This window comes from Corythoichthys intestinalis, chromosome 13 (assembly GCF_030265065.1).
Source record: "Corythoichthys intestinalis isolate RoL2023-P3 chromosome 13, ASM3026506v1, whole genome shotgun sequence".
NCBI lineage: Eukaryota > Metazoa > Chordata > Actinopteri > Syngnathiformes > Syngnathidae > Corythoichthys > Corythoichthys intestinalis.
The window spans coordinates 53,563,642-53,590,238 of NC_080407.1; the positions used below are offsets into that span (position 1 = coordinate 53,563,642).

At 40.1% G+C, this 26,597-nt stretch overlaps 3 protein-coding genes and 1 long non-coding RNA gene across 5 annotated transcripts; 3 read left to right on the top strand and 1 right to left on the bottom strand.

The window, feature by feature from the left end:
- Positions 1-64: 64 nt before the first annotated feature.
- Positions 65-1,052, top strand: mblac1 (metallo-beta-lactamase domain containing 1). The gene is made up of 2 exons (XM_057855570.1): positions 65-585; positions 646-1,052. Exons 1-2 carry the CDS (start codon positions 175-177, stop codon positions 895-897), a joined length of 663 nt encoding a protein of 220 aa, XP_057711553.1. The 5' UTR covers positions 65-174; the 3' UTR covers positions 898-1,052.
- tm4sf21b (transmembrane 4 L six family member 21b) lies at positions 761-9,493 on the top strand. The gene is made up of 6 exons (XM_057855571.1): positions 761-908; positions 3,857-4,049; positions 4,116-4,181; positions 6,870-7,021; positions 8,509-8,695; positions 8,891-9,493. Exons 2-6 carry the CDS (start codon positions 3,858-3,860, stop codon positions 8,891-8,893), a joined length of 600 nt encoding a protein of 199 aa, XP_057711554.1. The 5' UTR covers positions 761-908; position 3,857; the 3' UTR covers positions 8,894-9,493.
- Positions 3,842-17,879, bottom strand: LOC130928810 (uncharacterized). Its single transcript, XR_009066739.1, has 4 exons — positions 17,793-17,879; positions 8,473-8,684; positions 4,101-4,189; positions 3,842-3,972 (listed from the first exon to the last, which is right to left on the bottom strand). It is a non-coding gene; the product is annotated as an uncharacterized LOC130928810 (long non-coding RNA).
- On the top strand, positions 11,500-25,533 carry gal3st4 (galactose-3-O-sulfotransferase 4). 2 transcript variants are annotated; one of them, XM_057855568.1, is made up of 4 exons: positions 11,500-11,644; positions 16,246-16,362; positions 18,120-18,417; positions 21,181-25,531. In XM_057855568.1, exons 2-4 carry the CDS (start codon positions 16,247-16,249, stop codon positions 22,069-22,071), a joined length of 1,305 nt encoding a protein of 434 aa, XP_057711551.1. In that variant the 5' UTR covers positions 11,500-11,644; position 16,246; the 3' UTR covers positions 22,072-25,531. The 2 variants fall into 2 exon arrangements, with proteins under 2 accessions (XP_057711551.1, XP_057711550.1); XM_057855567.1 differs by lacking the exon at positions 11,500-11,644 and adding an exon at positions 13,071-14,016 and having other exon boundaries at positions 21,181-25,533.
- The last annotated feature ends 1,064 nt before the right edge of the window (positions 25,534-26,597 follow it).

Genomic DNA, 26,597 nt, shown 5'->3' on the forward strand with positions numbered 1-26,597 from the left:
TTTCTTTTTTTTTTAGAAAATATATTCTCATATTTCAAAATGAAGTCCTTCTACAGTTGAATATTAATAAATCTGCTAAAGTCCTTCCAAAACATCGTGGATAAAACAGGATTACAAAAACATGACTGGACGTCTACGAATGACGTCATTAAGACGCGTCCGTTTAGACGTTGAATGGCTTCGGCGGCTCCGTTTAAAAAAATTCCTCTGCGTGACTCTAAATTCGACTTCCCCGGCAGTCCATACTCGGTGTCGGTCCTGAAGGTGGGCTACTACCACCCGCAGCCCGACGGCACGTTTCGAGCCGATGGAACCGTCACGCTAATCACAGGAGCCGGCAAAAACATCCTGGTGGACACCGGCGGGCCTTGGGACCGCGACTTTCTGCTGGAGAGCCTCCAAAAAAAAGGACTGAAACCCGGGGACATCCACGTGGTGGTGGGGACTCACGGCCATTCGGACCATGTGGGGAACCTCAATCTTTTCCCGTCCGCTGTCATCATTGTGGGACATGACGTCAACCGATTGGACGTGTATTTGCCCAATCAACTGGGGAAAGGGGACGCGTACGTCGTGGACGAGCATGTAAGCGTCTACCTCATCAAGGAGTCAGAGAGTTTGTTTTTAAAAAAGGGTCTATTTCAGGTGTGCGTGGTCCCCACCCCGGGACACTCCGGACAAGATGTGAGCGTCCAGGTAAAGGGGACGTCAGTGGGGACAATTCTGGTAGCGGGCGACCTCTTTGACTGCTGCGCCGACGACGACACCTGGCGGGAGTTGAGCCTAAAGCCCGATTTGCAGGAAACGAGTCGTCAAAAGGCATTGGAGACGGCGGACATAATCATACCGGGCCATGGGCCACCCTTTCGGGTTCTGAACCACAACTCAACCAATTGACAGAAGAACCAGTAGGGAGCACCTAAATTCCTAAAGGGACAACGACAGAAATGAAATAATGCACACTAAAAACAGTCTGGCGCGCACCAGACAGTATGTCGAGCGCACCAGACTGTTTCTAGTGCGCATCAGAAATAGTCTGGTGCGCACCAAACTATTTCTAGTGCACACCAGAAACAATCTGATGTCTGTTTCTAGTGCAACAATCTGGTGTGCACCTGTTTGTTTCTGGGGCGCAGAAACAGTCTGGTGCGCACCAAAATGTTTCTAGTGTGCAACAGAAACAATCTGCCGGGCACCTGAAACAGTCTGGTGTGCACCAGATAGTATTTGGTGCGCACATGAAACAGTTTGGTGCGCACCAAAAACAAACTGATTTGCACTAGAAACAGTCTGGTGCTCACCAGACAGTATGTGGTGCACACCAGACTGTTTCTGCGCACCAGAAACAAACAGGTGCACACCAGATTGTTGCACTAGAAACAGACATCAGATTGTTTCTGGTGTGCACTAGAAATAGTTTGGTGTGCACCAGATTGTTTCCGATAATTAATTGTAATTGTGTTTAATTAATTGTTTGATGTTTGACCAAATATTGTCAAAATCCTCTCTTTCATCTCTTGATTTTCATTTACAAAATTTTCTTATTTATCCCCTCAGTTTTTTTTTTAAAAGCTTCTCGGGAGTAAAATGACAACAATAATCCCTTAATATCCCTTTAGTAAATCTGATATTGTCTATCTTGTAACGTGACCATGCAACTCCTCCCTATGACATCATCATTCAGCATGGTAGTACCAGGCACTGAGGACAGTTTGCACAACTAATATCAATACTGCATATCAAGTCCAGTTTATTTATATTGCTCATAATCATAAAGACTCTTTTGACACACCCAAACATCTCCAAAGTGCCATAATTCACCGATAAGATGGTCAAATTACAACGTGTGGGCGCTGCAGCCACTTATCTCGGCAGTTGGCGTATATTGCGCAATGCCGTAAAGCGATTTAATAAACAGGTTCAAAAGTGTTAGGCTGCACTGATAAATCATTGGCTGCCATTAACTGCGATGGATGAAAAACAGATGTTTTTACATTGAACATGCTTAACTTTTGCATTTCATTCGCTGGCGTGTTGCCCCAACCGAACTGTGGGAAGGAGGTTACCCACACAAAGCCACACAGTTGCTAACTATCGTATTCCATTGTTTTGCCACAACTGGATTCATTACCTCATTACTATTCATCGTTCACACAGCTGCTAGAAACAGAAAATCCATCCGATGCCGATGTCACACCCCCCCCCCCCCCCCCCCCCCCCGTACCGGTGCCTTATATTTGGCTTGGCCCTGGTGGCCATTTTTCTTGCTTCAAACTTTTATGCCATTGGCGTAGTCACCTGCCACTCAAAAATGCCGGAAGTAGCGTTGAAGTTGAATCTTTGTGTCAAAATGATTCAATCGAAAAAAAAGTGCCTTCAAAATTTTTCCACTTTAAAAAAAAAAGTTTTAAACTTTTTGCTTTTCAAAAAAAGTGACACTTCAATAAAAAAAATATATTTCAAATAAAAAATATTTTTGCGAATGATTTTTTTTCTTTGATTAAATTTTTTTATTTTTTTATTAAAGCAACTTTTATTGCGATTGAATGATGTAGACACAAATGTCCTACCCACAGTGCCAGGCCATTTGGGGGCCCTAAGCAAAATAATGCCAAGGGGCCCATATTTTTGGCACACCATTTCGTCACAGTGTACTGTGAAACCCATGCATGCAGTCCAACCCATACGTCCATATTTTGTATATGAATCCGATTTTGTTGCACTGCATACTTCAAACTTTTCACCCCAAATGATTGTCAGTACTTACAGTAGATAGCGCCAAACCTTTTTCTAAAATAGGAAAAGATAGAAGTTAAGGACTTATAGGACACTAAGGAACTTTTATTTTTTTAAGCTTGAAATTAAGTATCAAAACTCACACAAGTCAAATAAAGCAAACTGTAGTAAAACAAAATAGAATTTGAATTAAACAATTGCTAGATTGGGACCCCCCTAGTGGTCAGGGGCCCTAACCAGCTGCATAGTCTGCGTATAGGCTGGGCCGGCCCTGCCTACCTATTGCTTCAATCAAAGAAAACAATTTGAATGAAAAATAAAGTGTTCAAATGCGAATTTCTGCATCTCAAATATTTTTTCATATTCAAACCTTTTTTCTACGATTGGATTTTTTTTTATTTTTGATTGAACTGATTTTTCTTTTGAAAATATATTTTTTGTTCGAATAATAAAGACACAAATGTGGTCCAAACGCAAAATGACATGACTTCAATCAAAAATGTTGTTTCAATCAAAAACATTGATTGACAAATCCAAAAATCAAATTTGTCAAAAAATTGACAAATCCAAACAAAAAAATTCAAAAGAAAAATAGTTTTCAAATATATTTTTTTGAGTTTCAAATTTATTTTTGCATTCAAACACATTTTTTATTGATTGAAGTGACTTTTTCTTCGATTGAAGCTACTTTTTTTTATGTTTGAATAATAAAGACACAGGTCTACCTCCATAGTTATGCTGTTATATCGTCCCTTCCAATATTGAGCCCAAACCTTGATTGAGTATAAAAAAATTCTTAGTTGCAGCCCTAATTCTGGAATACCTTCTTAATGTTACTTATTTTCACAATAATTTACCCCCCCCCCCCCCCAAAAAAAAGTCACTCCATGTGAAACGTATTATCGGATGCTCTGCAAACATTTATGGCCCCCTTTGAAAGACTGGAGAGCCATTTCAATCCCCCTCCCACGACATAAAGTCCAAAAACCATAAAGCTTCTAATCAGTGCTGTCATCGCCGATAGATAGCGTCGCCTTTTTCCACTCCTTCCCAATCAGATATAAAGCAAACTACCCAAAACGCGAATTCTTTCGTCCTACCTGTCGCTTTCACCTGCAAGCATGTGTACGGGAGCGTGTTCCAAAGTGGTGGCGGTGCCACTCTACGTCCTGGCGTTGCTGTCCATCATCTGCAACATCGTGCTCTTCTTCCCGGACCTGGATACCAGCTACGCCGCTGAGGATCGGGAAGGAAAACCTCGCATCACCGAGGAGGTGAAATACATGGGAGGGGTGATCGGAGGAGGGATAATGGTAAGTTACTCAACGGCAAAATACCGTTAAAGAAGCGATTTGACGACTGACCTTTTAACCTTGGAGGTCCTGGTTCCCGCCATCCACATCCACTTGACCAGTGCCGGCAAATGCTGCGCCAACCGTTGCGGGGTAAGCGCCTACATGTTGAGGGTATACCAATCAAAGATCAAATTTAATCAGATCTTTGTCAAAATCACACAGATGAAAAAACAGTGCTTTAGCTAAAACCACCCCAAAATTTATAGGTTTGTCATATTTGAATGAGGATAGTATGCAAACAATGAAAGAAGGGGAAAAAATAAGTAAGTGAACCATCACATTTAATATTTTGTGGCCGCACTAATTTCAGCCAGACGCTTCCTGTAGCTGCAGATCAGTCTGGCACATCGATAAGGACTAATCTTAGCCCATTTTTCCTCTACAAAACTGCTGTACTTCAGTCAGATTCCTGAAATGCCTTCCACGAATCGCTGTCTTTAGGTCATGCCACAGCATCTCAATGTTGTTCAAGTCTGGACTTTGATTTGGCCACTCATGAACGCGTATTTTGTTCTTCTGAAATGATTACTTCGGTGTTTTTGATCATTGTCTTGTTGCAGCATCCATCCTCTTTTTAGCTTCAACTGTCTGACGGACGGCCTTAGGTTTTCTTGCAAAACATCCTGATAGACTTTTGAATTCATACTTCCATTAATAATTGCAAGTTGCCCAGGCCCTGAGGGAGCAAAACAGCCCCAAATCATGATGCTCCCTCCACCATGCTTCGCGCTGGGGATGAGGTGTCGATGTTGGTGAGCTTTTCCATTTTTCCCAAACAAATCAATATTGGTTTCATCGGACCACAAAATATTTTGCCAAAACTTCTGTGGAGTGCCCGAGTGCCTTTTTGCAAACATTAAACGAGCAACTATGTTTTTTTTAGACAGCAGTGGCTTCCTCCGTGGAGTCCTCCCATCAACACAAGTCTTGGCCATAGTTTTACATATAGTTGACGTGTGCACAGAGATATTAGACTGTGCCAGTGATTTCTGTAAGTCTTCGGCAGACATTCTAGGGTTCTTTTGTACCTTTTGGAGTATTCTGCGCTGAACTCTTGGCGTCATCTTTGGTGGACGGCCACTCCTTAGGAGAGAAGCAACAGTGCCAAACTCTCTTAATGTGTAGACAACTTCTCTGACTGTCGATTGATGAACATCCAGACTTTTAGAGATGGTTTTGTATCCTTTCTCAAATCAACAATCCTTGATCGCAGGTCTTCAGGCAGCTTTTTTGACCGAGTCGTGATGCACATCAGACAATGCTTCTCATCAAGAAATTTCTCACCAGGTGTGTGTTTTATAGTGGGCAGGGCAGCTTTAAACCAGTCATCAGTGATTGGGCACACACCTGACTTAAAATGTTTGGTAAAAAATTGGTAGTGCTGCAACGATTAATTGATTAACTCGAGTATTTGATTAGAAAAAAATATTCGAATGAAATTTTGTTGCTTCGAGTATTCGATTAAAGTGGTGCTGTCATGGTTTATTTTGAAAGTTTGGATTTAGTTTTATTGATTAGGGTGGAAGTTTTTGTTTGAGCTAATGTTTTTAATGCATTCATATTTTAGTTTATAGGTATATTTAGCCATTTTTTGTGGGAATATGTGTCTGAACCATTTGTTAAGAGCATTGTAAAAAAAAAAAAAAAAAAAAAAAAACTAGCGTTTTATAGCATTTAAGCTAGCGGACTTTTTCTTTGTAAGTTAGCCTATTATTCTTTTGTTGTACATAGATATTCATTTTAAAAAATATATACAGTTTGAGGCTAGCTCAGGTATTTTAATTTTTCATGTTCCTTATCCGATTACTCGATTATTCGAACTAACTAGTACATCGATTAATTGACTACTAAAATATTCGATAGCTGCAGCCCGAAAAATTGGTTTCGATTCCTTACTTATTTTTTCCCCCCTTTGGTCATTGTTTGCGTGCTATCCTTATTAAAATATGAAAACCTATAAATGTTTGGGTGGTTTTAGTTAAAACAGACACAGTATTTTCATCTGTGTGATTTTGACGATCAGATCACATTTGATGTTCATTTTATGCAGAAATGGGAGGAAATCTTACTTTTTCATACCACTGTAAAATAAAAGGTAAATTACATTTCTCACAGTTTAATCAATGTTAACAGTAGAAAACCCATACAGGAGGACACTTCTCTCTAAGCAGCTCCCTACTGGAGTTTTCTAGTTTAGCAAGTTCACACAGTTTAACGTTTTCTTATAAGAGCTAGTGTCAATGACAAATAAATCTCTGTATCTGAATCTGTTATGCAAACTCTGATGCAGGTCGGATTTTCAGTAGCAAAATTAGTGTTGTGTTCCCCATTTCCACAACGTTGACGTATTTTTACATTTTTTTACAGTGGCTGCTGCTGGCTGGAAAAAAACTAATATCTCTAATATCTCATGCATGTGTGTGTTTGTTGCGTGGGGTGGGGGGTGGGGTCGGGGGAGCTCAAGTCAGTAGCCAATCAAATGTGCGTTTAGGAGGGAAAAAATGGACCGGCACATTCAGCAAGTGAAAAGAGGTACATGTAAGTCTGAACGAAATGAAAAAAAAAATAGTTATGGTGGGGTCAATTACAACAATTAAAACATATGGGAAGACAATCTAAATGACCCATATAATTGAAGTCATTATATAACACAAATAAGGTTGCTTAAAAGACATTTAAGCATCCTAAAAAGTTGTTTTGTCCCTACCGTCCCTATGCTAACCTACGCCCTTAGGGTAGACCCGCTACCAATTTTTGACAGCGTTTATCTCCGCGCAGATGTTCCTGTCCATCGGCTTCGCCGCCATGGGCGTGGTGGGCGCCATCTACAGCCTTAGCGCGGCCGCCCTGGGTCTAGCTAACGGACCGCTTTGCTTTTGGAGTAATTCGGAAAATCCCACTCCGCAATGGGGTGTCCCCTTCGCAAACAGGTTAGTTAAAAAAATATCTCCTTGTGTGTCTGTCAGTCAGCTTTCAGTAGGACTCTCGTGTCTTGCCCAGGTGCTACTTGGCCTCAAAAAATGTCCAAAACAAGTATTTTTTATTAAAAAAATATATAACTTAAATTTTTAAAAAAGGAAGAAAAGAGTAAATATCTTTCATTAGATGGGGCTTTGCAAGGCAAACATTTTTGTTTTTTTCAAGATGTATAGTCCTACAATTTTTGACCAAATCGCAGAATTTACACATAAAAAATTCCATAACGGTACGGCGCATGAAATTGTATACAATATTTGCCAAAAATGTACGGTTCCCCCAAAATTCGCCAAAAACTTGCCCATTCATTTCAAATGGGATGCCACTGACGGCAATGTACGCCTCATTTTCAATAGTAGGAAAACGGCTTCTTGTGATTTTTGCCATTGACGGCCATGTATGTCCAAATTTCCCATTCATTTTCAATTGCAAAAATGTGTGGTTCTGATTTTTGACCATACACTTATCATTACAGTCCATTGACATTAACTAGTTCCCAAGTAAGTCGATGCCATTAACAGCCATGAACGTCCAAATTTCCTATTCATTTTCAATGGCAGAAAAACATGTGGTTCTGATTTTTGACCATTTACCATGATAGCCCATTGATATACAACTGGTGCCCAAGTAAGTCGATGCCACTGACAGCTATGCACATCCATGCCATTGACGGCCATGAACGTCCAAATTTCCCATTCATTTTTAATGGTAGAAAAACATGTGGTTCTGATTTTTGACCATACACTTACCACTACAGCCCAATGCCATTCAACAGGCGCCCAATTAAGTCGATGCCATTGACGGCCATGCACGTCCAAATTTCCCATTCATTTTCAATGGCAGAAAAACATGTGGTTCTGATTTTTGACCATACACTTACCATTACAGCCCATTGACATTCAACTGTTTTGTAAAAATTTTAAAAACAAAACGGGAATAAAACATTAAAACAAAAAGGGGACAAAAACATTTTCTCTCACTTAAATATTTATGATTGTTTTTCCTATATTTTATCAAAAAATGTATTTTTTTTACCTTAAAATTGTCTAAATTTTCTTTAATATCTAATCTGTAATTTTTTTTTGCTTCAAAAACCCAAAAGGGAAACAGTATATGTATTTTTTACAAATTGTTAAAAAAGTTATCAATAAAAATATTTAATGTAAACATTTCATTCATTTAATGATTTATTTTCATATGCTTTTATTTTTTAAAATACATTTTACAATCATTAAAACCAAAACTGAAAATGTTTTTTATTTTGTCAAATTAAAAAATATTTTAAAATACAGAAATACAATTTTTCACATTTGAATTCCTCACAATAAAAAAAAAAAAAATCGAATCCGATTCACTAACTCTCTTGTGTCTTGAAAATGTGTTGCTCCTATTCTCGAACTCTCACCTGACAAATACGAGTCGTTCTTCTCGTCCCTTGCAGTAGCGGGAGCTACCTCTCAGATAAGAACATGTGGAAATGGTGTCAACGCCCTGAAGACGTAGTGGAATTCAACCTGGGCCTCTTCTCCACCTTACTGGTTGCGGCGAGCATTGAACTGGTCCTCTGTCTAATTCAAATGATCAACGGACTTTTCGGCTGCATCTGCGGCACCTGTTCTGGAAAAGAGGTAGGTGATAGACGTCAAATCATGTGGCTCTTGAACTAATTCAAGAGTAGACGTCCCATCCACTTCAAGTGGAAGGGGTGGCAGCGAATGAACGAACGTTCATTCGCTGCCACCCCTTCCACTTCAAGTGGATGGGACGTCTATGGTCGTCAATGGGATGTGATGATAATCATACGTCTGCACGTTTCTCTACAGTAAGCGAGGCGAGGCCGACGCTGGGAAATGATGCCTTCTTGGCGATTGACTTGACCAGCAGAGGCTTCATGTTTCCTACTGAAAATACTTACCGTATTCTTTACATACATAGGCGGAGATTGAAGGGAGGTGGGCGAAAAATGTCATTGCATGTAATTGACTTTCCTATAAATGAATTTAAAGGCGAAGCTTATTATTTATTACATTTTTGACTGAAGGCTTAATCTTCGAGTTAGCGGGGATTAATTAGTCAATTTCAACAAATTCTGTGCCGTTTGTGAGTTATTTGTTAGTTTCAGGGCTCTGGAGTGGCTAAGCTAGCCCATACCAATAAAACACAACATATGGAAGCTTGAGACTCACCTACGTTTTCAGGATAAAGTTATTAAAACTTACCACTACATGTTAGTAATTGTTGTATAAACAGCAACATTTGTAATCCAGCAGCTCTGCAGGGAACAGGGTAGCTACCCTCTTACACATGATTGCACACATTGATCACATGATTTTTCAAAGGGTGCCAATACTTTCGCCCAGCCCATTTTTGAAGTTTTGTGTAAAATATTAATGATTTAATTTTTTTATTGCAAGCAAAATAAATGATCTTACTACCAAAACATTTGTAATTGCAATTATTTTCTGGGAGAAATTGAGCATCATCTGACAGAATTGTAGGGGTACCAATACTTTTGGCCAGCACTGTACACATACGATACAGTGGGGCAAATAAGTATTTAGTCAACACCAACTGTGCAAGTTCTCCTACTTGAAAAGATTAGAGAGGCCTGTAATTGTCAACATGGGTAAACCTCAACCATGAGAGACGGAATGTGGGGAAAAAAAACCAGAAAATCACATTGTAAAAAATTTATTTCCAAATTAGAGTGGAAAATAAGTATTTGGTCGCCTACAAACAAGCAAGAGGGCTAACTTCTAACGAGGTCTAACGAGGCTACACTCGTTACCTGTATTAATTGCAACTGTTTTAATTCATTATTAGTATAAAAGACACCTGTCCACAACCTCAGTCAGTCACACTCCAAACTCCACTATGGCCAAGACCAAAGAGCTGTCGAAGGACACCAGAGACAAAATTGTAGACCTGCACCAGGCTGGGAAGACTGACTCTGCAAATGCTTGGTGTAAAGAAATCAACTGTGGGAGCAATTATTTGAAAATGGAAGACATACAAGACCACTGATAATCTCCCTCGATCTGGGGCTCCATGCAAGATCTCACCCCGTGGCGTCAAAATGACAAGAACGGTGAGCAAAAATCCCAGGACATAGTGAAAGACCTACAGAGAGCTGGGACCACAGTAAGAAAGGCTACTATCAGTAACACAATGCGCCGCCAGGGACTCAAATCCTGCACTGCCAGACGTCTCCCCCTGCTGAAGCCAGTACACGTCCAGGCCCGTCCGCGGTTTGCTAGAGAACATTTGGATGATCCAGAAGAGGACTGGGAGAATGTGTTATGGTCAGATGAAACCAAAATAGAACTTTTTGGTAGAAACACAGGTCCTCGTGTTTGGAGGAGAAAGAATACTCAATTGCGTCCGAAGAACACCATACCCACTGTGAAGCATGAAGGTGGAAACATCATGCTTTGGGGCTGTTTTTCTGCAAAGGGACCAGGATGACTGATCTATGTAAAGAAAAGAATGAATGGGCCATGTATCGAGAGTTTTTGAGTGAAAATCTCCTTCCATCAGCAAGGGCATTGAAGATGAGACGTGGCTGGGTCTTTCAGCATGACAATGATCTCAAACACTTACCCAGGGCAACAAAGGAGTGGCTTTGTAAGAAGCATATCAAGGTCCTGGAGTGGCCTAGCCAGTCTCCAGATCTCTACCCAATAGAAAATATGTGGAGGGAGTTGAAAGTCCGTGTTGCCCAACAACAGCCCCAAAACATCACTGCTCTAGAGGAGATCTGCATGGTGGAATGGGCCAAAATACCAGCAACAGTGTGTGAAAAGCTTGTGAAGAGTTACAGAAAACATTTGGCCTCTGTTATTGCCAACAAAGCGTACATAACAAAGTATTGAGATGACCTTTTGGTATTGACCAAATACTTATTTTCCACCAGGATTAGTCTCTCAGGGGCCGTTTTTAGCCATTATCGTCATGAAAAAAATTGTTCGATGACGAAATATTGCGTTATTGGAGGGCTAGCAGCAAAAGTTCAAATGAACTGGACGTCTAATTACAAACTTAATGAAATTTACAGACGGATGAAAGGAGTTGTAGGATATCGGGTTTCATCAAGATAGCTTGGGAAAATCCCTGCTTTTTTCAACACAACATAACGGGGCGATAGGAAGGAGTAATGAATGTGGAAAAAAAGTAATTACAAGGTAGAGCGATGGATGGAAGGAGGGAAAAGGATGATGGAAAGTGAGGGAACAAGGATGGAAGGAAGGTAGGGCTGAGAAAAGAACTGTGGAGCAAACGGAAAAAAGGGAATGCAAAGATGGAAGGACGGCAAACAATCGCATTTGTTCGTTGTCACTTGACAGTACTGCTCAGGTTTTATTTAGTCCACAACAGGCCGGATTAACCGGACGGTGGGGGCATGTTGTTAGAGGGACTTGTGGACACCTGCTGTCAGGTTTGAAGTCATTCACAGAGACTAAGAAACAGAAGACGGACAATTACTTCTTTGTCTTGGATGAACTTCAAGTCACTGGCATGTGCCGACCGGGCCAGACGGATTTCTCTTCAGCGCCGTCGACAAAATAGTCCGAGAACGGGTGAGCAACTGGGGCATGTTTGTGTGAAATTTCAAGTGGAGGAGACAATTTGGAGGAAGAGGGAAATGCTGTTGAAAATTTCTTGGTGTGAAATACGGGCATCAAAAGGCAAATTGTTCGCTTTTCGAGATTAGTGTAGACACGTTTAAATGCCTGGCGCTCTGAGAATGAAACCTTGGCCTAGTTAATGCATGTCCATACATGCGTCTTGCTTTAAGGCTAGCTCTAATTCCTCACTTATCAGCTTATGGTGCAGGCATTTGGAAGTAATCCTGCAGTAGGAACATAGTCTGAATGAAGTCATTAGAACGTATCGTAATCAATGGCAATCTATGAGTTGGAAAATAAAATTTGTTCTTCCTCTGGCCAAGATGCATCCTCCAACCAATGAGTTTATCACTAGTAAACGTCCAATCCATTTGAAGTAGAATGCTGGCAGCGAATGCGTTCATTCATTCATTATGTCACTAACTTCGTTTATATCCAGCTCAAATCTTTTACATCCATTCAAAAGTGAGAATTAGCCAGGTGGCACAAAATGACATCTGTCATAAGCATTTATTAATGCTCATGGCAGTGTCAGGTCATAAGAATTATGGACTTGTGACAGTCTTAAAATGCCACTGTCAAATAAAGTGTTACTAAATACCATACTGTATTTTTGCCTTTCGTATCCTGAAAATTATTTCTTAATATAAGGCAATACCTGAAAATTCTGTATGTAGAGACGTTCGTAAATAGAGGTATAACTGTATCCTTGAGCAAGATATTGAACGAGAGACAGAGAGGACCAAAAGTAGTATTTACCATGTGTCAAAACTGGAATTTGCCATGTGGCAAAAATTTTTTTGCAGGTGGCAAAATTCATTTTGCCATGTGGCATTTTCTTGCCAGGTTGCAAAATGTATTTTGCCATACGACATTTTTTTTTTGCCATGTGGCAAAATTGATTTTGCCATGTGCCATTTTTTTGTCATGTGGCACTTTTTTGCCAGGTGGCAAAATGGATTTTGCCATGTCACATTTTTTTTTTGCCACGTGGCAAAATGGATTTTGCCATGTAGCATTTTTTTTGCTGTGTGGCATTTTTTTTACCATGTGGCAAAATGGATTTTGCCATGTGTTAATTTTTGTATGCCATGTGTCAATTTTTTTATGCCATGTAGCATTTTCTTTGCCATGTGGCAATTTTTTTATGCCAAATGGCATTTTCGTTGCCATGTGGCAATATAGATTTTGCCATGTGGCACTTTTTTGCCATGTGGCATTTTTCTTGCCAAGTGGCAAAATGCCATGTGGCAAAATGGATTCTGCCATGTGGCATTTTTTGTCATGTGGCATTTTTTTTTGCCTGGTAGCAAAATGGATTTTGCCATGTGACATTTTTTTCCACGTGGCAAATGGATTTTGCCATGTGTGATTTCTTTGCCATGCGGCAATGTTTTTATGCCATATGGCATTTTCTTTGCCATGTGGCAAAATGGATTTTGACATGTGTCTTTTTTTGGTTTATGCCAAAATGCATTTCGGTTTGTGGCATTTTTGGGGAATGTATATTGCATTTTTGGAGGGTGTATATAGCAGTTTTTGCAGGCCATGTACCTCCATGCCATAGACGGCTATGCACATCCAAATTTTCCAAATGGCAGAATAACGTGTGGCTGTGATTTTTGAACATACACTTTACATTATAGGTCAAAGACATTCAACTGGCACCCAACTCAGGCTTTGCCATTGACGGCTATGCACGTCCAAATTTTCCATTATCTTTAAATGCCAGAAAAACATGAGTGGCTGTGATTTTTGACCATACACTTTACATTACAGGTCATTGACATTCAACTGACACCCAAGTCAGGTTATGCCATTGACGGCTTTGCACGCATTAAAAATGCCACACGGCAAAAACCATTTTGCCACATGGCAAATGCCACTTTTGGTTCTCGAACCTGCTGTAAAAAAGCTAATTTTTTAGGCTACTCTGATTCTTCTAAAGTCTAGAGCAGCTACAGAGTATAAAACATAAACATACTACACAATCATGTGTGATTTTTACCTATTTACGTCCATATTTCAAAGGTTTTATTTTGGAAGTGAGCGGAAATATTCCCGTCATTCGACCAGCTTTTGTTTTGCAAGGGAGCGGAAGTCATCGTCGTCTTTTGTCTCGCTCGCTCGCCGCCAGCTCATCTCTTTTACGCGCACGATCGAGCGGCTTGAGAACAACGTCTTGCAGGCCCGCTCCCTATCCGAACCCCGGTCCGGGTTCGCCTTATCCCCGCAGCGAGATGTTACGAGCCCCCGGCGGCTTGACGCGAACACCGCCGCAGCCGCTCCAGGGACACAGCGATGCTTTTCAAACGGAGAGCCAGGTAGCGTTTGCGTTTTTTTTTCTTTTATACATGGAGGTATGGAAAAAAGATGCGGATTGGGGGAAAAAAAGGTGCAATTGCGATGCGGAGATTGATTATAGCGGGGTATAAATGCAGATAGAGAGGGGGTGGCGTGCATGGCGTGGGGGTGAGTGGGGCTCTTTTCGTCCCCCTCCTTCACACGCAAAGGCCTTTCTCCTGCTTTTTTTTCTTTTCTGGGAGGTGGGCAAAAAAACAATACATATTTTAACTCACTGGTTGCCATTGCGGGTGATCGACGAACCAGATTTGCTTTAGAAATTAACAATTTTTACATTGATTACACATAACGATGGGATATTACCACTTGCAACAACTCTGGATACACATGAGCAACCTTCTGTTCAAACGGCTTTAATAGTTCATTCGTATTGAAGTCATCGGCTGCCATTGACAGCAATAGGCGTCCAATCTGTTTGAAGTGGGAGGGTGGCAGCGAATGAATGAACTGCCACAACCCCGAGTTCGAACAAACTGAACGTCTATTCGTAATTAGGGCTGCGGCTATCGATTATTTTAGTGGTCAATTAATCTATCAACTAGTTGCCATAATTTTCGCACTACAGTCCTTGACAAGTCTTGTCGCTTATACATTTTGTAGAAACAATTGCTTATAACCTGACTTTTAATGATTCAATTGGTTTCAGAAATGAAAGCTAAGACCCTCCTAAATGATGTTGAATGTACAAAAATATATTTGTTTCACTGAAAAAGATGTATCATTTAATGAAGACATAAAGGTCAAATTTTGGCAAGACAAAGGTTTTGTCTCATACAGAAAGCAGTGTGAAATTTGAACAAAAAATGTACTTCAAATACAAAAAAATGTTACATAACATACAGTGCCTTGCAAAAGTATTCGGCCCCCTTGAACCTTGCAACCTTTCGCCACATTTCGCCACATTTAAAAAAAAAAAAAAATTTATACAATGCTCTTAACAAATCGCCTAAATACATACTGCCACAAAAACTGCTCAATATACCTGTGAACTAAATTATGAATGCATAAACATATTATCTCAAACTAAAACTAACCTTATGTTGGTCTTAACAGAGAGCAGCTGGATTCAGTTATGTCATATTCACCGTTGCCACTAGATAGCAGAGTATCCAGTTTTTCTTCAAACTATGCAGAATTGCATTTTAATTTCAAAATAAAATACCTGAGCTTAGCCTCAAATGGTTTTGAAAATAAATAAATCAGGATCTAAGTACAACAAAAGAACAAATGGCTAACTAACATAGCAAAGGTCCGCTAGCTTAAATGCTATAAAATGCTAACTTTATTCCCGCTAGCTTAAATGCTATAAAATCCCCACTTTTTTCCCCCCACTAGCTTAAATGCTATAAAATGGCCACTTTTTCCCCCCCGCTAGCTTAAATGCTATAAAATGCCAACTTGTTTTCCCCACTAGCTTAAATGCTATAAAATGCTAACTTTTTCCCCGCTAGCTTAAATGCTATAAATGCTAACTTTTTTCCCCACTAGCTTAAATGCTATAAAATGCCAACTTTTTTCCCCCCACTAGCTTAAATGCTATAAAATGCTAACTTTTTCCCCGCTAGCTTAAATGCTGTAAATGCTAACTTTTTTCCCCGCTAGCTTAAATGCTATAAAATGCTAACTTTTTCCCCCGCTAGCTAAAATGCTAACTTTTTTCCCCGCTAGCTTAAATGCTATAAAATGCTAACTTTTCCCCGCTGGCTTAAATGCTATAAAATGCTAACTTTTCCCCGCTAGCTTAAATGCTATAAAATGCTAACTTTTTTTTTTTTTTACAATGCTCTTAACAAATCGTCCAAACACATACTGCTACAAAAAACTGATAAATATACCTATGAACTAAATTACAAATGCGTAAACATATTAGCTCAAACTAAAACTAACCTTATGTTGGTCTTAACAGGGAGCAGCTGGATTCAATTATGTCATATTTACTGTTGCCACTAGATAGCAGTGTATCCACCCTAATCAATAAAACTAAATGCACACACTTCCAAAACAAACCATTACAAAGCCACTAATTAAACGAACACTTGAAGCAGCAAAATTTCATTCGAAACTTTTTCCTAATCGAGTTATTTATTCGTTGCGGCACTACTCGTGATAACTAAAGCTCTTGAAATGAGCTTTTCAAAAGCCACGCGATTGGACGTCTATCCTCGTCAAAATGTTTATTCCATTTGCAGGATGCTGAGAGGGTTGGCGTGCGGCCGGGTGGGTCCGCTTTGGATGTGGAAAGCGCTCCTGCTCTTCGGGGCTGTCATTTTCACAGGACAACTACTGGTAATCATCTTCAGCAAGAGGTAATGACATCTGAAGTCATATATTAACCAATTTCACAATTTTATTCATGCAAATAGGGCTGCAGCTGTCGAATATTTTATCAAAATAAAGAAGATGTTACTACCAAAGCATTTGCAATTGCTATCATTTTCTGGGTGAAATTGAGCATTATCTGACAGAATTGCAGGGGTGCCAATACTTTTGGCCAGCAGTGTATGTATTGGTCCAGGTGATATACCATTCGATTTAAGCATTTGTTTTCAAAAACTACTTAAGGAGACATTTTGAAGACATCCAGAATAAATGTCTGGATTTTATTAAAAACCTATATGAATGACATGTTAGCTACGCATCCACAGTAGTCGTAATTAGGGTTGTTCCGATCATGTTTTTTTTTTGCTCCCGATCCGATCCCGATCGTTTTAGTTTGAGTATCTGCCGATCCCGATATTTCCCGATCCGATTGCTCTTTTTTGCTCCCGATTCAATTCCAATCATTCCGGATAATTTTTCCCGATCATAATTTTGGCAATGCATTAAGAAAAAAAATGAATAAAACTCGGACGAATATATACATTCAACATACAGTACATATGTACTGTATTTGTTTATTATGACAATGAATCCTCAAGATGGCATTTACATTATTAACATTCTTTCTGTGAGAGGGATCCACGGCTAGAATGACTTGTGACTTTGTATATTGTGACTAAATATTGTCATCTAGTGTATTTGTTGAGCTTTCAGTAAATGATACTGTAGCCATGCCCAAATGCATGATGGGAAGTGGAACCATGACACCGCGTAGTGCTACCATTTGATATATCTTCTCTGCATTAGGAAATAAGGTGTTAAGAAAAAGATCAAATGCTACCTTGCTTCCCCACATTGCTTCCCATGATACTTCTAATCGTAGGGAGAGGGACTGTAAGGCTTTAGCCAATTAAAAAAAGGCTCCAAAGGCTGCCAAAATTCACTCTACTCATTTTACGCTGTCTTTTATCTCTCTATATAGGTAAAACGGCGCCATTACAGATTGAGCGAGACAATGCGTGAGTTGGTCGGGCAGCGCATGCATTAATTGCGTTAAATATTTTAACGTGATACATTTTTTAAAAAATTAATTACCGCCATTATCGGGATAAATTTGACAACCCTACCTTAAGCCTAAACTAAAGACTCTGGATGAGTGTAACATGTCTGTAATGTTAAATACAATTAGAAAACGATTTAATAAAAAAATAATAATAATAAATAAAAAAAGGCATGGCCGATATTTTTTTTGCCGATTCCGATACTTTGAAAATGACGTGATCGGACCCGATCGATTGGAATGCCGATCGATCGGGACATCTCTAGTCGTAATTATTAGAAACCTAGCCCTCCGCAGGGCTAACGTTACGTTAGCAACGCTAATTCTATTCATTAGCGCTACGTTACTTAATTTTACCTTGCCGCGCTTGGAGTAAACGTGGTGCCTTCGGTGGAGCGTGGCCTTGGCAGGCGGTAGCCGGTCATCAGTCGCGGGGTCCAGTTTTTAGCCATTTTTAATCAAAATGGGGGAATGGTTGACCTCAAATTGACCTATAAAACAATTGTAAATATCTTAATGATAACTGCACAAATGAAACTTTTTACAGCACAAACAAGCACAAACGTAGCACAAACAATTGACATTATTTATATAGAAAATTGCATCTGATGGTGGGCCAACTTAACAGATGCTTTTGTTTCTAGGAATTTTCATACTTTTTCTTATTTTGTTTGCATTCTGCAGCGACCAGCAGGTCGCTCACTCCGTCTTCTCCTCCCCTGATGCCCGGGGCCCGGCTTTGGGGCCTTGCCAGCCCCACAACCACATCATGTTCCTCAAGACTCACAAGACTGCCAGCAGCACCGTGCTCAACATGCTGTATCGTTTCGGAGAAGAGCGCGGTCTCCGTTTCGCCCTGCCGCTGGGCTACCAGCTGGGCTACCCGCTGCCCTTCAACGCCCACAGAGTCAAGGGATACCGGGGGCCTAGAGTCGTGGAGTTCCACATTATGGCCAATCACATGAGATTTCAAAAAGCAGAGGTAAGCTCGTGAAAGAAAAAAACAGCGTAACGTGGCTGCAAGACGACGTTGTGGCTAAAACTTAACAATACGTGAAACGATGTAGTGACGGTACAAAGGTTGTTATGGAACAAAAACAATCATATATGCATTGAGGAGTCAGAAACTTCCATCGTAGGTGCAAGTCTACTGAGAGAGAGCTAATCTAAAGAGAAACCTTGACAGACTTGTAGTTCTCCCACCTGGCCAGCAACTTCAGACTTGAGTTTCGGGCCGTCCTCATCCTCTCAGGCTCCTAAAAAACATGTTTATTTTAGAAAGATAGGTGTTTCTACTCATCTTTTTGATAAACTGAATAATGCTGGCCACTTACTTCAGCCCCAGGACACCTGGGCAGCACCATACAGCCGTTGTTGTGAAAGCTGCCGTAGATGTCCTTCCAAAGTTGCACGGGGTCAAAGTAGACGAAGATCTGCTTGTTGCCGTCGACGTAGGGGTTGGTGTAGGACCAGGTGCCCTCTGGGAGCTCAAGGCTGGCCTAGTAGCCAGCATTGTTGGCGTGGCCGTCAAAGCTGACTAGGTGGAAACACAGACAAAGAGCTTTTTCTGTTGAAAATTCTTATGAATAAATGCTTAAATCCCTGAATTTTTTGTAGATGTGGACGTAAAACAGTCTCGATTCTTGGTTAAAAATAAAAAGAAACTAGCAGTTAGCGTTTATTTTAATATGTTGAAGTAAAATGCTATTTCTGTTAGTAAATGTAGCTAGCAATCGCCTGATGTAAACAGAGCTTTTCCGGTGAATATTCTTGTGAATAAATGCTTAAATCACTGAATTCTTATAGATATGGACATAAAACAGTCGTTATTCTTGGTTAAAAGCAAAACAAAACGTGCAGTTAGCGTTTATTTTACATAAATATGTCGGAGCACAATGCTACTCTAATAGTTAACGTAGCTAGCAGCCGCCTGGTGTAAACAGAGCTTTTCCAGGTGAAAATTCTTGTAAATAAATGCTTAAATCACTGACTTCTTTATAGATGTGGACATAAAACAGTCTTGATTCATGGTTAAAAGCAAAAAGAAATGAGCAGTTAGCATTTATTATTCGTAAATATGTTGAAGTACAATGCTATTTTGTTGTGAATGTAGCTAGCAGCCGCCTGATGTAAACAGAGCTTTTCCGGTGAAAATTGTCGTGAATAAATGCTTAAATCACTGAATTCTTAATAGATATGGACGTAAAACAGTCTCGATTCTTGGTTAAAAGGAAAAAAATGTGCAGTTCACGTTTATTTTACGTAAACATGTCGGAGTAACATGCTATTCTAATACTGAATGTAGCTAGAAGCCACTTAGTGTAAACAGAGCTTTTCCGGTGAAAATTATTGTGAATAAATGCTTAAATCACTGAATTCTTTGTAGATATGGACGTAAAAGAGTCTTGATTCTTGGTTAAAAGCAAAAAAAAACAAAAAACGGGCAGTTTGAATTTACGGAAATATGTTGAAGAATGATGCTAGTCTGTTAGCTCCTTGTTATGATAAGTGGCTGCCACAATGGCTTTTTCCGTTGAAAATTCTGGTGAATAAATGCTTAAATGACTGAATTCTTTATTGATATCGATGTAAAACAGTCTCGATTCTTGGTTAAAAGCAAAAACCGGGCAGTTGGCAGTTATTTTACATAAATATTGTGAGGTATGGAGCTGCTAATTTCTCCCATTGATTTTTTTCACGTTTCAAAATGCATGCTTGGTACGAAAAAAACAATATTATCTTAAATCCTTGAACAAACCACTCCTGAGACAATCTTTCTTGTTAGTATGCGGTCCAGCTTCCGTACTTTTTAAATGTAAATCTTGCTTTGTGCTCAAAAGCATGTGCAAAAAAGCATTTCAAGAACACCATCCCCGTCCAGACAACCTGGCCAGAAGGCCAAACTCTGAGCAATTGAAGGACTCTAACCTGTTAGCCACACAGCCGGAATAGCGCCAGCTGAACCGCTGGTCCCGCGCTAGCGCAGCCCCAATGGCCTGGGCCGGCGTGACCCCGACATCCTGGCCAACAGGCCAAACTCCCCGCGTTCACCTTAGTCTTAACCCTTTGTACTGACTCCATTTTGAAAGGTTTGAATAAGGCTAACCGAAAACAAGTTGACAATTTATTCAAGTCGACAGCGATCAAAACGGTAAGGCGAAACAGAAACACTCAGGCGGGGAGGCAAGGTCACCCTATCACACGTCAACAAAAGGTTCCCGAGAAAAATGACAAAGCTTAGTAGAACATTCAGTCCTTTGAAGGCTCTCGCGGGGCAGGGCGTAGACAGGAAGAAGGGTGTGTTTGGGATTATTGTCTGTTTGTGGATTGGACAGGAGGATTCGGGAGTTACTGTTGTCCGGGCAATAAGGGTTGTGGATTTCGCCACCACAGCGTCACAGGGGCTCTAGGAGTATTATCAGGCGTGTTATCTTTTGGATATCGGGCATTCTCCGGTGTTCCTTGTGTTGGGACAGGGCGTCCCGCCATTTGTTCTGGATTGTCCTTTCCTTAAAGTATGGTATAAGTGTTCTTTATTTTATATTGGATGTGTTAGAGTAACATAAACTGTTAGAACCTTTTCTCATAGTCACAGTCTATCTCCTTCATGTTCTGTTCTCCCAAGCCTTAATTTTCATTCGTTATCGTCATGTCAAAATTGTTCGTCAATGAAATATCTTCGTTATCAACATTGTTGACGAAAACACTGTCCGAAAACTGAGGAAAAAGTTGTGGTCTTTTTCAGGTGGAGAAGGTGATGCCCGCCGATACCTTCTACTTCTCCATCATCAGGGATCCTCTGGCTCTGGCCGAGTCGTCCTTCGCCTATTACAAAGAAGTGGCGCCGGCTTTCCGGAAGGCAAAAGGCCTGGGCGACTTTGCGGACAACGCGGGTAAATACTACGACCCCCACGCCCGCAACAACCACTACGCCCGCAACTTGCTGTGGTTCGACTTCGGCTTGGACCACAATGCTAACTTCTCAGAGGGGCTGGCACGGCACGGCGAGGCGGCGGTGCGCCGGGCCTTCAAGCTGGTCCTAGTGTCAGAGTTCTTCGACCAATCCATGATACTCCTACGCCACGTTCTGTGCTGGCCCCTGGACGCCGTGGTGTCCTTCAGCCTGAACGCGCGGCAGCAGAAGCCGGACGCGTTCGGCGACAGGCGGATGGGGAAGATCCGCGGCCCCAAAGCGCCGCCCGATCTGGTCCTAACCGAGGAGCAGCGGGAGAAGCTGCGCCGGTGGAACGCATTGGACTGGCACTTGTACCAAGCCTTCAACCGGACCTTCTGGCGGGAAGTGGACGCCTTCGGATTGGCGCGGATGGAACGGGAGGTGACTCTGCTGCGGAGTCGGCGCGAGGCTCTCGCCGGGGTCTGCCTGAGGGACGGCGGCAAGCCCGTTGAGGCCCACCGCATCCGGGATAAAACCATCAGGCCCTATCAGAGCGGCTTCGGGAAGATTCTGGGCTACGAGCTGAGGCCGGGGTTGGACAACGTCACCAGGACCGCCTGCCTGAGGATGATCATGCCCGAGATTCAGTACAAAGACGCGCTAGACGCCAAACAATTCCCCAGGGTGCAGGCGCCACAGGCCCCGCCGCCAGGGCAGCGGAGCTCAGTGCCCAACTCTTGATAGGTCTTTTTTTTTTCAACCTGGACCAATGGTCTGGGACGAAAGAGGGGGAACCGGGTCTGAGATGGAAGTCGCCAACAGAAGAAAATCCTAAATTACAAATCTTGAAGTAGGAAGAAAAAAATGGCACTATTTTGCCAGGAAAAAAAAGTCTTGCTAGACAAACGTCATTTTATGGGAATTAGTTACGAGTTTTATTCCCCGATTATTTACAAAAAAAAAACTGTGGCGTTTATATATGAACCAAGTCATGCGAAAACGTAATTGGCTAACATTTTATTCAAGACTTTTCTAAATTTTCTAGAAATATTTGGATTTTTTTCCACAAATCAGAACTTTAGTTGGACTAGAACTGTCTTCCCATCACCGTCTCAGTTTCCCTTGTTGTATTTGTACACACTTGAATAGATACTTGAGTATTAACTCTTTCAGTGCCATTGACGATGATGAGACGCCCAATGGTGTGGCTCTTAAAAATTGAGTTAAAATGGTTCGAATGAGTCAGTGGCAGCCAATGAGGTACTTTTTCAGACTGGAATAATGAACTATTTCATGTTTTTTGCACAACTGTAAGCTATTTCTGGCTGTGAGAATTTAGTAGGATTTTGTAAAAATAGACAAGTACCGTAATTTTCTGACAATAATGCTCTACTTTTTTCCCCTCATTTTGAATCCCGCGGCTTATACGTTGATTTATTTGGATTAATAGGTAACACTTTATTTGACAGCAGTGTCATAAGGCAGTCATAATTATGGCATGACACTATAATAGGCATTAATGATATTATGAATTATGTTACTCCATTTATGTCAAGCTCGGATCTTCACATACATTTAAACATGAGGTAATTTAGCGGACGACACAAAATGACATGTCATAAGCATTCATCAATGCTCATGGCAGTGTCATGTCATTATTATGACGGTCTTATGTCAAATTGTCAAATAAAGTGTTGTCAAATTACATTACTAACAACTAATGAAACAACTGGAACAGTAACTGAAGAAATAATTAGCACAGAACAAGAATTTAGTTTTTTGTTTTTTTTTTTACATTTGTAACTCTGCAATGCATGTTAGGAGGCATGTTGGATGACAACAGTGTTGACAGCAGAGGTTGACTGTCTCCCCCAAGTGAGCAATGATGGCCAAATGAAGCTTCTTGAAGCACTGAAGCTTTGCAGCCAATTGGTTCAAAGCTTCATGATGGTTCATTTGCTCTAATGACAGTCTTGTGGTGCCACTGTCTAAAAAAAGTGTTTCCAAGTAATATAACTAGCAATTAATGAAACAACTGGAACAGTAACTGAAGAAATAATTAGCACAGAACAAACATTTTGATTGTTACTTACATCTGTAATGCTGCAACGCATGTTAGGAGGCATGTTGGACGACAACAGTGTTGACAGCAGAGGTTGACTGTCTCCCCCAAGGGAGCAGTGATGGCCAAAAGAAGCTTCTTGAAGCACTGAATCAGGGGTTCCCAACCTATTCCACTAAGGCACACTGTGGGTGCAGGATTTCATTCTTACCAAACAAGATGACAACACTTTTTCCCCAATCTGGTGTTTTACAAGTGCAATCAGTTGATTGCAGTCAGGTGTGGCTTGTTTTAGCAGAAGCCTCATTGGTTCAACTGTCTCTGCTGGATCGGCTGGAACAAAAACCAGGACCCACAGTGTGCCTTGAGGACTGGGTTGAAAACCCCTGCACTGAATAGTGGTTCATTTGATCTTATGACTGTTTAATGGCACCTCTGTAAAATACAGTGTTACCAAATGCCATAACTAGCAATTAATGAAACAAATGGAACAGTAACTGAAGAAATAATTAGCACAGAGCACGAATTTTGATTGTTATTTACATCTGTAACGCAGCAATGCATGTTAGGAGGCATGTTGGACGACAACAGTGTTGACAGCAGAGGTTGAGTGTCTCCGCTAAGGGAGCAGTGATGCCCAAATGAAGTTTCTTGAAGCACTGAAGCTTTGCAGCCAATTGGTTCAAAGCATCATGGTGGTTCATTTGATCTAATGACAGTCTTATGGTGCCACTGTCTAAAAAAGTGTTACCAAATAACATAACTAGCAATTAATAAAACAACTGGAACAGTAACTGAAGAAATAATTAGCAAAGAACAAACATTTTTATTGTTACTTACATCTGTAATGCTGCAACGCATGTTAGGAGGCATGTTGGACCACAACAGTGTTGACAGCAGAGGTTGACTGTCATACCAAATGCCATAACTAGCAATTAATGAAACAAATGGAACAGTAACTGAAGAAATAATTAGCATAGAACATGAATTTGGATTGTTATTTACATTTGTAACGTTGCAATGCATGTTAGGAGGCATGTAGGACGACAGCAGTGTTGACAGCAGAGGTTGACTGTCTCCCCCAAGTGAGCACTGATGGCCAAATGAAGCGTCTTGAAGCACTGAAGCTTTGCAGCCAATTGGTTTAAAGCTTCATGATGGTTCATTTGATCTTATGAAAGTCTAATGGCACCACTGTCAAATCAAGTGTTACTAAATACCATAACTAGCAAGTCGTGAAACAACTGGAACAGTAACTGAAGAAATAATTAGCACATAACATGAATTTTGATTGTTATTTACAACTGTTACGCTGCAATGCATGTTAGGAGGCAAGTTGGATGACAACAGTAGAGACAGCAGAGGTTGACAGTATCCCCCAAGGGAGCAGTGATGGCCAAATGAAGCTTCTTGAAGCAATTGCAGCCAATTGGTTCAAAGCTTCATGGTGGTTCATTTGATTTGTGACAGTCGTATGATGTCGCTGTCAAATATAGTGTTACTAGTTAATATCTAATGGCGTAAATATCCCATAATACAATGAGGACAGCTGCGGATTATAGTCCAGTGAGTCTTATCTATGAACAAATGCAGTTTTCATGTCAAATTTGGTGGGTGGCGGCTGATAGTCAGGTGAGCCTTATAGTCTGAAAATTACGGTACACTGAAATACTGGAATATTTCCTATTAAATTCTTGTGAACTTGCGTTTCCTCAAATAGTGGCTTTTAGAAAGAAATCAGCAGCCTTTTTCAATATTTATGAAAGTAGTTCCTGCCTTTTTTAATGATGATTATTTATTTGTACAGTCTGATATGGAATAAGTCTTGAAAATGCAATGGTACGAATGAAGGCCTTCTTCTGGTACGCCACTAAATAACAGTGTTTGGCCACTATTTGGGGAATATATTGTCACCAGAGAAGCCAAATCATGTGATTACTTGTCTTTTTTTTTTTCCTTGGAAAGCGCATGGTTTTCTGGAAGCGAACAATGCGTCCATTGATAATTTATCACCGGTTGACAATAACTTTAGTGTTCAAGTCCATGAAATAAAAAGTCACACAGACAAGAGTGGCGAGTTACCTTTTTGTGCTCTGGTTCTACATGTAGGAGGTGTTTCATGAATTAGTAAAAAAAAACAAAAAAACATTTTTAATGAAATATTACTGGAAAAACACACACACACAAAACGCACAAAAACAATACAAAACTATTTCTCTTATTTTAATTTCATACAGTTGTTGTGAGGAAAAATGTCAATAATATGAAGTTCAAATACATTTTTACTTAATTGTAGGGCTGCAGCTATCAATTATTTTAGTAGTCGATTAATCGATGAACCATTTAGTTCGAATAATCGAGTAATCAGATAAGGAACATAAGAAAATTAAATACCTGAGCTGAGCCTCAAACAGTATAAATGAGGATCTATGTACAACATAAGAACAGTTGGCTAACGTACATAGCAAAAGTCCGCTTGCTTAAATGCTATAAAATGCTAACGTTTTTTTGCAATGCTCTTAACAAATGGTTAAGACACATACTACCACAAAAAATGACTGAATATAACTATAAACTAAATTATTAATGCAATAAAAAAAAAAACATGAGCTCAAACAAAAACCTAGCTTATGTTGGTCTTAACAGGGAGCGGATGGATTCAGCCATGTGAAATGAGGTAGAATAGAGGGCCGTTTATCCACCTCAATAAAACTAAATGCAAACTTTCAAAACAAACCATTACAACACCACTTTAATTAAATGAATAGTCAAAGCAGCAAAATTCAATTCGAATCTTTTTTTCTAATCGTCTAATCGAATACTCGAGTTGATCGATTAATCGTTGCAGCACTACTTAATTGTTAAATCACAATGAAATAATAGCAATCTTACAGGTGCAAATTTGCTAAAATGGTCACATTGTGATGAGAGCAAATGTTTAACCCTTTATAGGAGAAGTGACTTTTTGGTAATAAATAAATAAATAATAATAATATAAATAAATATTCAATATTAAATAATATAGAAAAATGTATAAATATATAGGAGAAGTGACTTTTTGGTAATAAATAAGTAATAATATAAATAAATATTTTATTGTAAATAATATAAAAAAATTTATAAATATTAATACATAAATAATAAAAAATTATAATTTCTGTTTCGAATAGTTTATCTGAATACAAATATGAACTAAAAAAAAAAC

Bases quoted from the DNA above. Each gene is read 5' to 3' on its own strand.
- tm4sf21b (XM_057855571.1), top strand. From the start codon at position 3,858: ATGTGTACGGGAGCGTGTTCCAAAGTGGTGGCGGTGCCACTCTACGTC. The intron at 4,182-6,869 runs GTAAGCGCCTAC...ATCTCCGCGCAG, and splicing joins GCTGCGCCAACCGTTGCGGG to ATGTTCCTGTCCATCGGCTT. The intron at 7,022-8,508 runs GTTAGTTAAAAA...CGTCCCTTGCAG, and splicing joins GGTGTCCCCTTCGCAAACAG to TAGCGGGAGCTACCTCTCAG.
- gal3st4 (XM_057855567.1), top strand. From the start codon at position 13,994: ATGCTTTTCAAACGGAGAGCCAG. The intron at 16,363-18,119 runs GTAATGACATCT...TGCATTCTGCAG, and splicing joins GTAATCATCTTCAGCAAGAG to CGACCAGCAGGTCGCTCACT. The intron at 18,418-21,180 runs GTAAGCTCGTGA...GGTCTTTTTCAG, and splicing joins TGAGATTTCAAAAAGCAGAG to GTGGAGAAGGTGATGCCCGC.
- mblac1 (XM_057855570.1), top strand. From the start codon at position 175: ATGGCTTCGGCGGCTCCGTTTAAAAAAATTCCTCTGCGTGACTCTAAA. The intron at 586-645 runs GTAAGCGTCTAC...GGTCTATTTCAG, and splicing joins CGTACGTCGTGGACGAGCAT to GTGTGCGTGGTCCCCACCCC.